The sequence below is a fragment of the Pelobates fuscus genome, chromosome 3 (genome assembly GCF_036172605.1).
Source record: "Pelobates fuscus isolate aPelFus1 chromosome 3, aPelFus1.pri, whole genome shotgun sequence".
Lineage (NCBI taxonomy): Eukaryota > Metazoa > Chordata > Amphibia > Anura > Pelobatidae > Pelobates > Pelobates fuscus.
Genome location: NC_086319.1, coordinates 42,630,911 through 42,647,859, shown reverse-complemented (window position 1 = coordinate 42,647,859; position 16,949 = coordinate 42,630,911). Strand labels below are relative to the sequence as shown.

At 38.2% G+C, this 16,949-nt stretch overlaps 1 protein-coding gene across 1 annotated transcript in view; it reads right to left on the bottom strand.

The window, feature by feature from the left end:
• Positions 1-1,547: 1,547 nt before the first annotated feature.
• PAWR (pro-apoptotic WT1 regulator) overlaps positions 1,548-16,949 on the bottom strand; it is an 89,546-nt gene continuing 74,144 nt past the window's right edge. Inside the window, exons 5-7 of the mRNA XM_063446967.1 lie at positions 8,517-8,667; positions 4,158-4,262; positions 1,548-2,684 (exon numbers count right to left, since the gene is read on the bottom strand). Of these exons, the coding sequence (XP_063303037.1) occupies positions 2,598-2,684; positions 4,158-4,262; positions 8,517-8,667 (343 nt within the window). The 3' untranslated portion in view covers positions 1,548-2,597. The remainder of the gene's footprint in view (positions 2,685-4,157; positions 4,263-8,516; positions 8,668-16,949) is intronic.

The following is a 16,949-nucleotide window of genomic DNA, read 5'->3' as shown; positions in this document are numbered from 1 at the left end:
GTGGATAAAATAAATTACCTTTTTTGATTTGTGTATTCTTCTGAATCTGCCATTATGCTGCTTACATAAAAGTTATGTTTCGACTACTTAATATCATGTGACTTACATGCTTCTATATTGCATCTTAAAATAATGAAGACTTTTATCACAAATAAATACCGCATAACAATTACATTCTTTATATCAGAGGTAGGCAGCTGGGAACTTGAAAATCTTTTGTTTGTTTTTAGGAACAATGAATCATGTGGCTACTACATCTTTATGTGGTGCTTTTGGCCAACTTACAGTCATATTTTAGATAAGTAATAATTTTCGATCTCTCTCTATAATCTTTTATAAATTATTTAATAATGTGAGTCAGAAGAAAAAGAGAATAAAAAGCACAGTTACCCACATTCTCATACAGCTTTTTACTCAAGTAATATGTTTTCAGTTTATTGAATGGCACAAAGTGGTAAGAGATAGGGAGTTCAAATGAGAAATGATGTGGAATATTTTTACGATTCCTCCTAAGGAACCAATTATTCCTCCTAAGGAACCAATTACATTTGTTGCTATAATTTCAATCTCATGAAACTTTTTGCCAGCATGGAACATCCTGCTTGTTTAGGAATAGGATCCTGATGTGGAATATTTTTACTATCAAGACTGAAGTTTTATTTTGCCGTTGTTGCATTAAAATGGTTTTATAACGTTCAGTATGGTGTGTGTTAATATCAGTGCGACTGATCATTAATAATCTAATGGTCTGATCAAAACACTCTCCAGAATCAAGAGGATGTTAAATACAGCATACCAATTCACGCATGTAAAACCTTTAGGACAGTCATTTAATAAATTATCCTAACTCCTAAGGAACCAATTACATTTGTTGCTATAATTTCAATCTCAGGAAGCTTTTTGCCAGCATGGAACCTCTTTTTTAGGACTAGGATCCTTAAAGTCTAAGTGGCTATGACATCCAAATATGCCATTGATAAAATTTAATTCAAATAATCCATCTTTGTACTTAATGGGATAAAGACAATACTGGACGTTTCAAAAACAGGAGGGGCTTGGTAAATTGTGTCTTGAAAAAAATCAATTAAAAAAACAAAATAATAAAAATAAACAGTGTATAGACAACAAAGTTTTACTTTATAAAATTATTTTTAAATTAAAGAGAAATCGTTGTACATATTTTTAGACAAAAAAATTTAAACCGCATATCCAGATGAAATTCACTTTTATTCTATTTGTCCATTTTGGATTTAGGGATGCCTAATCTATAGAAAACTTCCTTTATGTTGCACAAAAAAAAAAACCCAAAAAAACCTTAATGTTGAAAACTACTTATTTGCAGATCAAATCACGTTAATGTCATTTTAATATCAGGGCCGTTTAAATGCCTCCAGTGGGTACTGCTATTCCGATGGTGCGGCATTTAAATAAATAGTGCTTCAACCTTTTTTTTATGAGCAAACCAAGGCAACAAACCATTAGTGTTTGCAAAAAATTTAGTTCATCTAATAATAATAATAATAAAAAAAAAAAATTAAATGGGCAACAACAGCTCACAAACATTTATTAGAACAAAACAGCATTGTTTTCTAAAAAGTACATATTTAACAATTTTTTTTTGGTCCGATAAAAGTGAATATTTTTTAAGACCAATAATGAATCATGTAAACAAAGTCTATAATTCAGGGAATAAAGAGTGCAAAATAAGCTTGCTATGAATTATAAACAAGATAGATATTCTAACTGCTGGAGTGTGGTGGGACTTTTTTGTGAAAATATGTATGCAAAGATATACATAAAGTGTGTTAAACAGGAACGCATTTTAGTGCCAGCTGGATGGATTTCGAAGGCATGTCAAAACATCCTAAAGTCCTCCATGTATATGCAAAAATCCCGCACTCCAGACATGAAACATTCCGTTCTAGTGACTCAGTTTCCACTACTCTTCCTCCACTGTCTTCTGCAATCTTCCCAGACATAGATTAAACACACACAGTGACAATTTTAACAATTGTACTTATGTTTTGTTGACTTTTTTTTTTGTTATTTTTTATTTTTTATTATTTGTATTCAATATGTAAATACCTTAGGCTAGTGGTCTTCCTACTTGGATTTTAAGAGATATCAGCACCCAAATATGGTTAAAAAGTGAATGGAGTGACTTAAAATTATATCTATCATATCAATAAAATAAGAGTATAGATTGTTGGTGACAATAGCATGATACAAATATATCACATATCTGCAGATGATTTTTGGGGGGTTTACATTTTTTGACCCCAAACTGTCCAGTGGTCGTATTCAATAAAAGAAATATGTATTTGTTATATAAAAAAAAAGTATAGAACTGCAAAAGCTGGTGCGTTGTCTAAACCTCTAAAGACTTAGTCCACAGTAATAAATACACAAACTTCCAAAAAGGAATTCTTTCAAACCACTGAAAAGCTTGTGTGTGCCCCTTCATCGAAGAGGCTAAATAGGTTCTCCCCAAAATCGGAACCGATTTTTTTTTTCCCCATATCTTGTTATACCCCCAAAAAACTTTTAAAATAAAAAATCAGTAGTGTTTTTCTGCCTTTGATGCTTCAGCCAACGATCTATCTTGTTAGCTGACCAACCACTTTCAGAAGGGTCTTATTTTCCTGCTTTAACTGTTTGTTTTCATCTTCTATGTCATCCAAATCCTTTGGAACAAAATAGGAAATATCAGTCAGCAATGCGATTTGATTGTTTTGCCAAGTGAAACAAAAGCACAAAGTTTTGAATGGCAACTTGAACAATAGATTAATATTCATAGACCTAGTTTGCATTCAATGTCACATAGAGGTCAGCAAGCCCATTGCTTTACCGGCTTATCCCAAACAAATACCACGAGATGCTTCCTATCAGATTATCCTGTGTTTCAATATGTACCCAAACACTACACATGACACTCTACACTCCAAGGCTGTTTTTGATGTTAAAATACTTATTAATCATTAAGTGCAAACAATGTTTTGTTAGGCAATTCTCACATCTCTGGCACATAAATATTACATGCTGATCTGTACTTGAACAACCTTTTTTATTGGTCAGATGACACGGCCACACTTCATAAAGCCTCCACATTCTTTTTTAGAATGATGCGAAAATAAATATTCTTGCACATGCAATAACTGAGGAAAATATAGTTGGATCTAAGATGGCCACCTGGGGTTGAACTAGGGTTGCTAAGTTAAACACATCTAAACAGCTGCTAGAGCAAATTGGAAAAGATGCAATTGGAAGACTCAAGACAAGGTGCTGCAGCAACTAAACAAAGTTAATGTAAACAAAGCCACTGGGGCCTGATGGTATTCTTCCACAAGAACCTATATAGCCAAGGGTGGAAATAAGTGAGTCTGTGTTTTTAATCTTTCAGGATATTTTTCTTTCAGGAATTGTACGGGAGGATAAGACAGAGTACAGAGAGTTGTCATTAATGGTAAATTTTCAAGCGGGACAAAAGTGGTAAGTAGCGTACCTCAGGGTTCTATTATGGGACTGTTTCTATATAACACTTTTATAAATACAAAAATATTTAAGGCCAACACAAACCACTGTTGGGAAATCAATTCTTAAACAGGACTATACATGAGACACACTTTTAGACTAAAAGATAAATGAAAGGAAATTTAGTCTAAGGCAAAGGAAAGGGTTTTTGGGGGGCTTTTTTACAGTAAAAACAATAAGGATGTGGAATTCTCTGCTTGAAGAGGTGGTTTTATCAGAGTGTGTACAGATGTTTAAACAGCAACTGAATGAACACTTGCAAACACATAATATTCAGGCATTTAAATTTAATTAGTGGGGTAACAGCTTCTTAATCCGAGAGATCTTACTGACGATCTAATGTCGAGAAGGAATGTTTTCTTAGTTTGTTGCAAAATTAGAAAACACTTTAAGATTAGATTTTTTGCTTTCTTTTGCAAAGAGAGATGTGAGAAAGGCTGAACTTGATGGACGCATGTCTCATTTCAGCCTATGTAACCTTTGCCTGCACCCCAACTCCCAGCCAAAAGACCCCCAGAAGCAATGTCAACATCGATGACAAAGTCCCCAGATGGTGACAGAGCCAATTTAATTTAACAACCCTTGCCTAAAATGTAGGTCTCTCTTTCAGTATACCAGTCACTTACTCTGTTTAATAAGTCTATTTCATCTTTCATTTTCATAATTATATCTTCTTTCTCTTGCATGATTTTCACTAATTTCATATTTTCTTGTCGCTCTTTTGCTAGCTCCTGCCACAAAATGAAAATTCATAATAAAAAAAAAAAAAAAAATAACAGTTAGTTTGTCATAAAGCGTCTTTACTTTTTTGCAGAAAGTAGCAATAATTATCCAAGATTGTTTGACTTGCTAGTAAATTATTAAAAGCAAAAGGAGGAAAGGGAACAAGGAATAAGGATTATTATTTATAAGAGCACCAACATATCTCTAGGTCAGTACACTACTAACTTGAAAGGTAATTGCAACAAACTGGATGGGTTACACTTACCGGAACAAAAGATGCTGAATACCCTACTCTAATTAGTTTAGGGCAGGGGTGGGGAACCTTCGGCCCTCCAGATGCTTTGGACTACATCTCCCATAATGCTTTGCAAGCATTAAGGTGCTAAGAGCATTATGGGAAATGTAGTCCAAAACATCTGGAGGGCCGAAGGTTCCCCACCCCTGGTTTAGAGTCTAATGTACGGTGGATGCTACAAATATACATCAATGCAAACCTCTTCCATGTGTCCAACACCAACAGTTCACTTTGCTGCTTTCAGCTAATAGGCAAAATCACAAATTTTGGGGAGGGGATAAGACACATGCAGGGGCTGGGGAGAGAAAAAGACACAAAGAGCGGCTAAGGAGAGAAAAACACACAGATGTGCTTGGGGGCAAATGAAACGCACAGAGTGGCTGGGAAAATGGAACAAGAGACACACAGAGGGGTTAAAGAAGGTGAACAAGAGACACAGAGGGCTGTGGGGAAAGACACACAAAAGAAAAGGGGGGAAAGAGACATATAGAAGAGCTAGAGAAGGGAAAAAAGGCAGCTTGCAGGAAGTAAAAGATACACAAAGGGGGTTTTAAGGGGTTTTTAAGAAACACACAATTGATGCGTACGACACACAAAAGAGAAAATGGAAGACAAGATACACTAAAGCGGGTAAGACAATTAAAAGAGGGGATAAGAAACACAAAAGTGGGTGAGAAATTCAAAAGGGAAGTTAAGAGACACAGATGCATTTTTTTGCTGTTGGGGGAAAATGCATCTTCGCGTGTCTCTTGCTCTCCCTGTAACTGTTTTTCAGCACAAGAGTCTATGCTGTAGAGTTAACAGGTAAGAGAAAGACGTCTTATTAAAGGGACACTATTGCCACCAGAACCTCTCCAGTTTAATGTACTGGTTCTGGTGTCTATAGCCTGTCTCTGCCTTCTGAGCAGGCCCGGACTGGCCATCTGGCACACCGGGCAAATGCCCGGTGGGCCGCGGTGGCCATGGGCCGAGGTCGGCAGGGGAAGGTCCCAGGATCTCCCCTGCCGGTCTTTGCAGGGCCAGCACTATCCGAGCGCCGGCCCCGCTGTATTCCATGGAGGGCCAGTGGGGAGATCAAAGATCTCCCTCATCGGCCCACTTGAATAGATAAGTGGCTGGGGAGGAAGAGAGAGGACCCGGCAGAGCTCTATCTTGCAGCTCCGCCGGGTTTTCCTTTGCGAGATCCGGCGCGTTACCATCGCAGGCTAGAGTTCACTCACCCACTGGACCACCAGGGATGAAAGAGTGCCTGAATCCCCCTCCCAGATACCACAGTGCCGGTCCCCCCCTCCCAGGCTAAAGGTAAGAAGGGAGGGGGGACATTATAACTGCTTAATTTTATTTTTTACCCCCCAAACACACACACACACACACACAATCCCTTCTAATATTCACCCACAGCACTATCACACACATCACTCTCACACACAGCACTCTCACACCCCATCACACACAGCACTATCACACACACACACACACATCACTCTCACACAGCACTCACACCCATCACACACAGCACTCTCTCACACACACACACATCACTCTCACACAGCACTCACACCCCATCACACACAGCACTCTCACACCCCATCACACACAGCACTCTCACACCCCATCACACACAGCACTCTCACACACAGCACTCTCACACCCCATCACACATAGCACTCTCACACCCCATCACACATAGCACTCTCACACCCCATCACACATAGCACTCTCACACCCCATCACACATAGCACTCTCACACCCCATCACACATAGCACTCTCACACCCCATCACACATAGCACTCTCACACCCCATCACACACAGCACTCTCACACCCCATCACACACAGCACTCTCACACCCCATCACACACAGCACCCTCACACCTGTCACACACAGCACCCTTACACACATCATACACAGCACCCATCACACACAGCACCCTTACACACATCATACACAACACCCTCACACACATCACCCGTCAAACACGCACATACACACTACATCCCTCACAGACACCCACTGCACCAAACATATTTATATTGTTTATATACATACACACATACATACACACACACTACAGCACCCCTCACACACATACTGCACTCCTAAACACATTACGTTCCTGACACACACTAGATCCCTTACCCAACTCTGGATCATATACGCACACTAGATCCCTTTATACATTCTTAATCCTTATATACACACACTCACTAGATCTCCTACACATTCTGGGTCCTTCAAACACACACTAGACTCCTGTATACACACAAACTGCGCCATCTACACACACACACACTACATTCCTAAAATGCACACTCTGGATCCCTTATAAACACACTAGATTCATTGTAAACAAACACATACTACACCCCGAAACACACACTCTCTTCAACCCCTACAAACACTACATCACCTATGTACACACACACACTATAGCCTGTATGCACACACTTACTACATCCCCTATACACACATGCTCTACAGCCCCTAGCCATATATGCATTACATTACACCAAAAACACAACACTACTAAAACCAACCTTATTACACAATACCACACCACAATCAGCTCACTCTACACACACGCAATATCACAAGCAGGCTCCAAACACATGCACAATACTCTTTCCTGGCCCTTTTGTCTCCTGGTATCCATTTATAGAGACACCAGAGACAAGTTGCAAGGAAACACAGTGCAATCATGTTATTAAATTTGCTTGCACTGTGCAGAACAAATACGGGGCTTTTTTCTCATGCTAGAGCTCTTTAGCAGAGCTCTGCGCATGGTCTACCCTGGAAGAGCATTGAACCAACATGCTCACTTTGAGAGGGGGCGTGTTTGTCATTGGTGACGAAACACACCCTCTCTGCCCCGCCCCCTTCTTAGTGGGCCGCTGTGATAAAAAAATGCCCAGGCCGAATTCTGCTCCCAGTCCGGCCCTGCTTCTGAGCATTATAAATGCTACCTTTTTAGAGATAAGGCAGTCTTTACATTGCTGCCTAGGAACACCTCTAGCGGCATTCACTCAAGCGGCCACTAGAGGTGCTTCCTAATCCAGTGCGGTGCAGTACCTATGTTGAGCATCTTCACACTATGCATGGAGGCACTGAACGCTCCCCATAGAGATGCACTGATTCAATGCACCTTTATGTAGAGATTCTGGTTGGTGTGAAGCTGCGCAGTGTCTTTCCCACACATGCACAATAGTCTCCTAGTGCTTTCCTATGGAAAAGCAATGGATTGGCTGCAATCTAACTTTATGATGTCAGCCAAAGTAAAGAGCACACTCACAGGTCCTCAAATTATACGATAACATAATTTTTTACAGCTGTGCAACAGCATACATTCACTAATTCAGTCCTATTAACCTTCATTTAGTCCCAAACTTTATGTAATATGTCAAGTTAGTTGGACTGAAACATTGATTATATGCAAATGCACAACTGCTTAAAATCAATTCTCTCTTTTGTTTATTTTGAGGCACTATGAGTGCTTTCTTTCAAGTTGGAGACATCGTCTTCAGTTTTCAATTTTAAGTTTGCTTTTCCTCCTCCATATCTGCACGCTATGCTGGTGCAACGCGCTATTGGGCTTTTTCCAGGGCTGTTTTTCGTTCCCAGTCCAGCTCTGTGTGCAATGAACACACAAAGAGAACCTGTGAGAATCCACAGTAATCTTAGAAAGCAGCATCCTACTGTAATAGTTGATGCTCCGCTTGTACCTGCAGTCGTTAGGACTTTAAATCTTATGCCTTGATATAGTTCTTGCTGCTTGAGACAGGACATGGCAGAGGGTGAGAATTCTAAGTTACAAGAGTTGCAAAACTGACAACATAGCTGACTTGGAGAATTTTGCCCTGTTTTCTATTTTGACGTTAAATTTGGAATTCACTTTTAAATCTCAGTTTAGTAAATAACTGACAGATCCATGTTCTATACAGACATATACAGCATGTGAGACTTTTTACCCTTTCCAGTTCCTCAATCTTTTTTTCCAAGTTGCTGTCTTGTCCAGGGTTTACAGATGAATTGATTTCTTTATTATATCGATTATACGACGTGCGGTCCGGTCGAGGATAACGATTTGTAATGTCCTCTTCAGTGTTGTTGTTGGTGGTGCTGTGAAACAGAAAATATATATATATACACATTTTTTTAAATATATTTGTGGGTTTTTTTACGTATATACACCACTCACATTAAACGAAATCAGTCATAGATTAAACATAAGTACCACAATGTCTTCCAAGCGTATAAATAAGCAGCCGGAATAATGGATTGCATTAAATACTTTGCAGTAAAAGAGTGAATGTACTTTAAACTTCATGACATAAACAAAATTCAGTGAAACAGTCTACAGACAAAATTCATCATCCATAGACTTTAAACAAAATAAAAGACCTCTGGACTCTACTGGGTTTATTAAACAGTGAGTCTGTTTGGGAGGAAAACTTTGTTCAACTTCAGATAAAGAACACAAGATTTACGTTTTATTCACAATGTCGCTGTCTTGACGTAAAATGACCATTTGCGGTTTTCAGCTCACAACAAATAACCATTTTGTAAATAAATCCCTATATTAAATGGACATAACTATCTCAGCCCTAATTAAAGAAAACCTCTTGATGGAAGGTCATAGATGCATATTAGTCCGTCCAGTATTCCAGGAATGTTCATTGGAATGAATAAACAAGTATGGGGACCAGAAAGGAAAGGAAAAAACTAAATAACATAACATAAGTACAGTAAAATATTCATAAATGTAATCACTAGAGCCCAAGACAATCAGAATAAAGATGCATACTAAGTCTTTTGCATATAAATACATTTGATTTCTTTAAAAACAGCCAGAGGAAGAGGTGGTAAGGTATATGTCCCTACTGTATTCTAGCATAGAATTAATGCTAGATCAGTTTGGATAATTTGCCCAATATCATCAAATCTTGCTTTATGTTCAAGCCACTCTTTAGTTAATAAAAACCCTTTAATTGTAATACGCTGTCTTTAGAAATGTGTATACTAAATATTTGTAAATTGGCGAGAATACAGGCAATAAGGTTATATCTTTTTTTTTTTACCAATTTTGAAAGAATGTAATGCTAATTTACAGGTCAACATCGCATTATATTGTCTATGTGTAAGCATTTGTAGGTTAAACTATGCAAGACACTTTTCCTCTCCGTGTCCATGGTATATCAACTACTATATCAGTAGACATGAACAGTAAATGAGCTATATGCATTTTCAGCCTTGGGAGTATTTGGGGAATTATTACAATCACTAATGGTTGTTCTCTTTTTTTTCTGCACGGTTTTCTTATTTCTCACTTCTTTCAGAATATGCCACTTTGTTCACTTGACCCTCTGATCTTTTCTACAAAACATTAAAATATTTAACATTTGTCTTTTAACCCCTTAAGGACCAAACTTCTGGAATACAAGGGAATCATGACATGTCACACATGTCATGTGTCCTTAAGGGGTTAAACCTTTTCAGCTGATACGGTCTTCAAGTTTATAGTTTTGGAAGATTGGGTAGGATTGGGTTAAAAAGTTTCAATATTAAAAATTTGCTTGGTAGAAGCAAGACAAATGTGCCAAAAAAAAAAAAAAGCAGCCAAAAAGTCACGAGTGCAGAAGCTAAAATTCTACTTTGACTATTTTTTATTTGTTTATGTAGGAGCCTGATGTAAAACTGTAGTTTGCACATTGGATCTTGTACATTTCGCTAGTTTGTATTCTATGGTCAAAAGCTGGGTATAAACTGTAATATAGCAATCTAAACATTAGGCTTTGGACAAAATTGTTATTGTCCAAAAGATTAGTTATATCATATGAGCTCAATGGTGGAGATAGAAATGGGGGGGGGGGGGGGAATAAATAGTTTTTTCTCCATATCTATAGGTTTGCTTGCACTATGTATACATGGAATGTCAGGCTCTTTTTAAAGACATGACAGGTTCACTGTAAGTTTATATCACCAAGTCTAAATGGTAAAATACACAAATAAGTCAATATAGAGAGGTGGAGATGAGAACATTTTCCCCATTTGCTTTAGGTAAAGTTTACAAAAGTATTTTTATTATGACAGCTAATGACACCGAGCTCTCAAAATGATGTATTGCAAAAATAAATTGGTACAAATTCCGTAAACCACAGAATGGATGTTACATATTTACATTAAATGTTGTTTTTCCATGATTTTAGCATTTATCTCGAGAAAGAATCACAGTCAACAGCTGAAAAATGTTTATACAACTGGTACAAATAAACCCAATCAGTGTTTAACATTACTCAAGAAGCAGTGGAGGAAATGCATCCCAGTCCTCTTTTAAATACTAATTGGTCTATAGAATGCTTTATTTCTGAATGTGAAGTATGAAACTGTACAAGGGAAAAGACTGATTTGCACAAAACTTGCTCTCTAAAGATGGATCCAAGATATGGTTAAAAATAGAAGTCACTTTCCAGAATTTTGTTTGACTATTCTCCTATATTTACCAAATATGCATCTGTGAGGTCTAAAAAATAAAATCAAAGGAACGCATTGCACCATGTGCTGTCTAGAGTGCTATAAGACTGTCCCTTAGCTCAGGCCCCCAAACAGTCCTGATTTTGGGATCTTGTCCCACGTCATTAGATGTGCTTGAGCTCTGCGTGGGCAATAGGACCTTGTTGCAGAGAGTACTTCAGTAATTCGCTCTAAAAGTTCATGCAGACTGTAGGTTGGCCAGACAGGCCCCTTTAATCCTTCAATGGGCAGGACTATCCCTGCCTATATCCCTTTCCCAAGCAGGCCCATCCTTTATGGGCATTGCCAGTGACACAAGCCACGTCAACACCCCCTCTCAGATCTGCTGCATCGACCTGATACCTCCCAATGTTTATTTCAAATCATGAACGGTTTGAAAAAACATTTGTCTTCCTCGCCATGAGAATTTACCCCATTTGGATAGTGTTGAGAGATAGAAATGAAAAACTAATTTTCAAATTTCATTCAAGCAGGACAACGCACCCAAAGCACTTTTTCCAATTGGTAAAACATTAATTTGGATAAAAGTGTAAATTTTGCATTATCAATGCGCGCATGATGGGGGGCTGCCCCTCAAGTCTACCGAGACCCTAGTTCAGTGATAGGCAACCTTCGGCACTCCAGATGTTGTGGACTACATCCCCCATAATGCTCTTACACCCATAATCGTGGCAAAGCATCGTGGGAGGTGTAGTCCAAAACATCTAGAGTGCCGAAGGTTGCCTATGCCTGCCCTAGTTTATATAAAGCTATACTAAAACAGGTATGGCGCTGGGGCTCTAGGGAGCATAACCGAGCACAGTGTGTCCCTTTCAGTCTAGAGCATCCACCTTGGCTCTCTGTCAATCATGATTATCAGCTCAGTCCTTTTAAATAATTAAACATAGTATGTTAAGGAAGGGGGGGGGGGGGAATTGTTTGTAGTGTTCCTCCTCGTATGCATTTTGCACCCTGGCTGTGCCAGGACTGCACAGGTTCACTATGTAAATTGCTACATCTCAAACTAAAAGAAAACTTTATTACATGAAAAATAGGTTAACAGAGGTCATAGGTAATTTCTCTTATATGGTGTAATTTGCATAAAAAGTGATCTCTCAGCATTTACTTGATTACATTTTTTTTATTTTTTTTAAAGATGAATGTAAAAGACTGAAAGCATGATAATAGTCATGTTTGTATTTTGAGAAATAAAACCATAGACTAGCTATGTATTAATCAAAAGCACAGCTTGGTAAACACGGTTATGCATAAATACTATTCTAGTGCAATAAATGTGAGGCTTCCAAACACTTTCACAGAAGAGGAATTTAAGAAACTGCTTTACCATATTTAGTTAGCATTGTTCATTTCCTTGCTTTGGTATTTTCTAAATATAATCAAATAGTCTTAAAAAAACAAAATGTAATAAGCAACATTCTGGTATGTGCCAAGGAACAGAATCTGCTAGTAATAAATTAATGTTTTCTTTGGTTCAAAAACACCCAATGAAATTCTAAAACAAGATCATTAGAAAGAGACAATTAGAAATCGCCTATACTCCAAAGCTCTACCAACTTTGTAATGTAGAAAATAGTTAAAGGGCGATTGTCACTTTTCAGGATTTTTTTTATTAGGTTCTCCCTACACTTTCCCATATATTTAGTAGTTCTATATTTGTGCGGTGTAGAAAAAAAAGAAAAAAGAAAAATTAAAGGGACACTACGTACCAAAATAACTGTAGCTTAATCAAGTGATGTTGGTGTATAAATCATGCCCCTGCAGACTTGCTGATTAATTCTCTGCCATTTAGGAATTAGATCACAATATATGCAACCCTATCCACACCTCCCAGGGCTATGGCTTACACAGCCTCCCTATACACAATTCCTGCAAATAAAGATCTAATTTTTGTTAATGCCTTTTCTATCTCCTGCTCTGTGAATTGCCTTCCAGAGCCTACAGGAACCCCATGCGTGTTATTAAAGCTCAATTAACAGAGCAGGAGATAAGAACTTCTAAAGTAAACACACTATGCGGGATTGAAAATTAAAAGTTTTGTTTCACGTGTTCTGAAAAACTCCTAAACTCCTAAAAGGCGGATAATTGTGCAGTAAGACTGCAGGGACACAATCTATACACCAAAACTGCTTCATTAAGCATTCCAAAAGTTGTTTACAAAGTGGTTTCCTTGCTTAGGGTATCCCCTTTACATTTAAAAGAAAACTGAGGATCTCATAAAGAAAAACACACGTGATATTCAGTGATTCGGATTATGCACTCACATACCACCTCCTCCGAATGTTTCATATAGAGAGCATTTTATTGTAGGAGCAAACAGCACCGAGTGAGTGTCGACATTGGAAAAACGGTAAGTTACAACTTCGCCCTCACCCTTTTGTCAATTTAATATTGAGGGGGGGAGGTGATGGGGGGAGGTGGAGAATCTAAACATTGAGAAGAACACCATAGAATTAACAATACAAGTTTGTATTCCAACACTACAGTGTTCCTTTAAATGATTTGCCCTTTAGAGGGAAATTTTTGAGGATTTTCGTTAAGCTTTCCAATTTTAACAAGGATTTTTGCGGATGCATTCCAGTACAGGAAGGAGATTAAAAATGAGTCATCTATGCCAAGTAAATGTCACCTGGTGGGTAGAAAATGTCACTTGGTGAGTATGCTAATGCCTTGCAAGTGGCCTGGTACTCCACATTCTATAACCCTATATGCAAACAGAAGGTGATCTGAGAAAGGCAGACTGACATGTGTTATTAAGGTCCGTTAAATCCCTGAACCAGTTTTTACTCCATTAGGAAATTTTGTTTGGCTCTGCACAGTGCATCAGTAATTAAGGTGGCTATTTGCATCAAAATGAGTTCACAGAATAACTAAAATAAGCTCTTAAAATTAGTATGGCGAGTCAGTCATTTTCACATGCAATACGACTGTGGAAACTATGGACTAAACATTAAAACCATTGTGACAGATGGCTACATTATATAAGTGATACATTATGGTGAACCATACCATAACGAAATTATGGAGAGCCCACAATGAACCAGTTCAAGGTTGAGTGGTTTATATTTCAGAGAAAAGATCGTCAGGCTTGTGGGACCACTCTTCATTCTTCTACACATCTCATATAACAATCTATTACAGGCTTGGGTTAGAGTAAGGATTAATAGGAGGAATCTAATGTCCGTGCAGTACTGAGATATACAGGCAGGTCGTCCGTGTTTCCCATGATTAGTGGGATTTACAGTCCCAGATGGTGGCTATTTTAGCTGTTGCCACTATCAACTTGTATACTAGCTGAATTAAAATGGCGATAGCTCCCAACATTAGGGGATTCTATAGGGTTAAAAATACAAATCTGCATGTAAAGGTTAAAAGAAAAAAAAAAAGAAAAAAGAAAAGAGAAGAGAGAAATTACTCACCCGATATAAAGGTCGCTCAGTATGTAAAGGGTTAAATATATATAAAAATCCTTTATTTACTTGACCGATTCCAGCGCTGATCTCTCTTGACGCTGGGTCGGCGCTCCACCTCCTCCTCTGAGAGTATGCTTTCGTATGGGTATTTCACAGATGCTGGAATCTGGTAACATTCAGGAAGTGCCTCTAGAGGCAGTCTTAGTCCTGCAAGGTAATTATTGCAATTTCTCTAAAACTGCAATGATTTACATTGCAGGACTAAGAGGGGCCAGATACAGTGCACCCAAACCACTTCAATGAGTATTGTATCACTTTTAATTCAGCTCAATTAAAATGGTGGCAGCAATCGCTCGAGTGCTTAACTTCCATTAATCTTGGGCAGATTAGGACATGTATTTTCTGATTCTAACAGAGATTAGGATTGCGGGACTGAGGTGAACAATGCATTATCCCGTGTTCATTAAAGGGAATATTTGCAGTAATAATGTCATCATTCATGTGCTACAGGATTGTAAAACACAGGCTACTGAAAATATATATACACACACACACACACACACACACACACACACACACTGTATTCCATACACAGTGCTGTGTGGCTTGGTGGAGATTAGTAGGAGTTACATCCCACCAGGTAGAAGCTGCCACTAATAATTCAGTCTCTCTCCCATTAATAATATGCTTGAAAAGACAAAAATTGTATAGGATTCAACTAATTTTACTATAAAATTTACTAATGACAGTAGGCATAAAAAGATGCTGCTGCTGAGATGTGCAACTCACACCAATTCTGGGCAGGTCAGGATATGTCCCGGTGTTGTCCTTATTTAATAAAACCCTAACACGAAACATAAGATTTTTTTTTTTTTATCATATAAGATATAATAAAGCATGTATTATTGGCCTTCAAAACCCATCAATTGCAATATTTTTGCCATAATAATACATGCTTTACTATTACTTCATGACACCACCACAGTGTGACAAACTTACTCAGAATCCACTGTAACATTTATGAAACACATGAACTCGATAAAAGTATTTTTCTGTGTAACAGAATTTACCTATTTGATCCACTAAGTAACTCTTCAAAAGAGCAGAGTATTTAACTATAGGACGGTTAAAGTTCCCAACACTGCCAACGATGAGTTTTCCATATTATCTCTGCAAGCTGAACTATATAGAAGAAAATATAGACATTTAATGATTTATTTACTGTGTTTATATCTGGACTTTTCTGCCTGTCAAACGAATTTCACATTGCTAAAAGATTTAAGCACAATGCAATAGCTTGCTGGTCATGGAGACATTTCCACCAGTCAGAACAAGACTGTTATACGGCCGTACACTTTCAGTTTGATATGCGAAAGACCCAGAACTAAAAAGTTAATGCAACAATTCACAATAGGTTTGGTTCCACTCTGCTTCGTGAACCATTCATAAGGAAAGGTTCGCACTGAACAAGCCCTCGTGTTTCGACCATCGACCTTGGAGTGTAGCTTTATTTCAGGTGAAGCAGCTGTGTGCAAATTAAAAAGTTATGGTAAGAAAAGGCCACTATACCTAGATTATACGAATATTAAAATATTTGTTATGATGCAAAAATGTTTTGTTTTGTTTTTTAAATGCTCCATTGAGAATATATCAACCAAATGTAAATTCTATAACTAGCAAGAAATTAACATTAGACACAGAATGTCTAATGATGCACTCTTTGCTGTACTTACTGACTGGACTGGCCCATGAACAAAATGCTGCCCTATAAACAAATACATCACAGTATACAACAATAAAATATACACAATTATCCACATACATACTCAATACTCACAGTACACCAAAATTGCAAATCATTCCCTTATGCACACTATTATTTCTTGTTTTGTAGCTAAATCTACTAGCCCCTAAAAATGGTTTCTTCATCCCATGGAACGGACAGGCTGGCCTTGCTTGCTTAAGTCATTCCTCTTGCGTCCCAAGATGCAGGACACCAGGGAAGAAACTCAGGACAAGACAGGAGCCCAATCCATGAGTGTTGGAAGATGTGATGGAAACTGGTGGACATAATGCATGGTGTGGGGAGGTTTGCAGGTGTTTAAGCCCCCTACTGATCTGCATTTAATCTTTTACAATACAGGTTGTTCTGTCTGCTGTGACTGTCCTCACCTTTTTATTTAGCCGTGAAGGCATTCTGTATTAATCAGTGCACTGTAGTGGTTATGGTGCCAAGAGTGCCCTGGTGCCCCCCTCAATGTGAGTAGTAAAACTAATTGCAAATGGTGCAACACCTTGCTCAATGGCGGTCAGAGCAGTCAGTGAAAGTTCTTAGCCAATGAGCTTGCTCTGTGTGGCAGGGTTTAGCTCGGAATAAGCTCTTTGCAAGAGCTTTGAGCTTTCAGTGGAGGTGGTGACTTTTGGATGCCTGGTAAGCTGTTAGACTTTTAGCAAAACTGT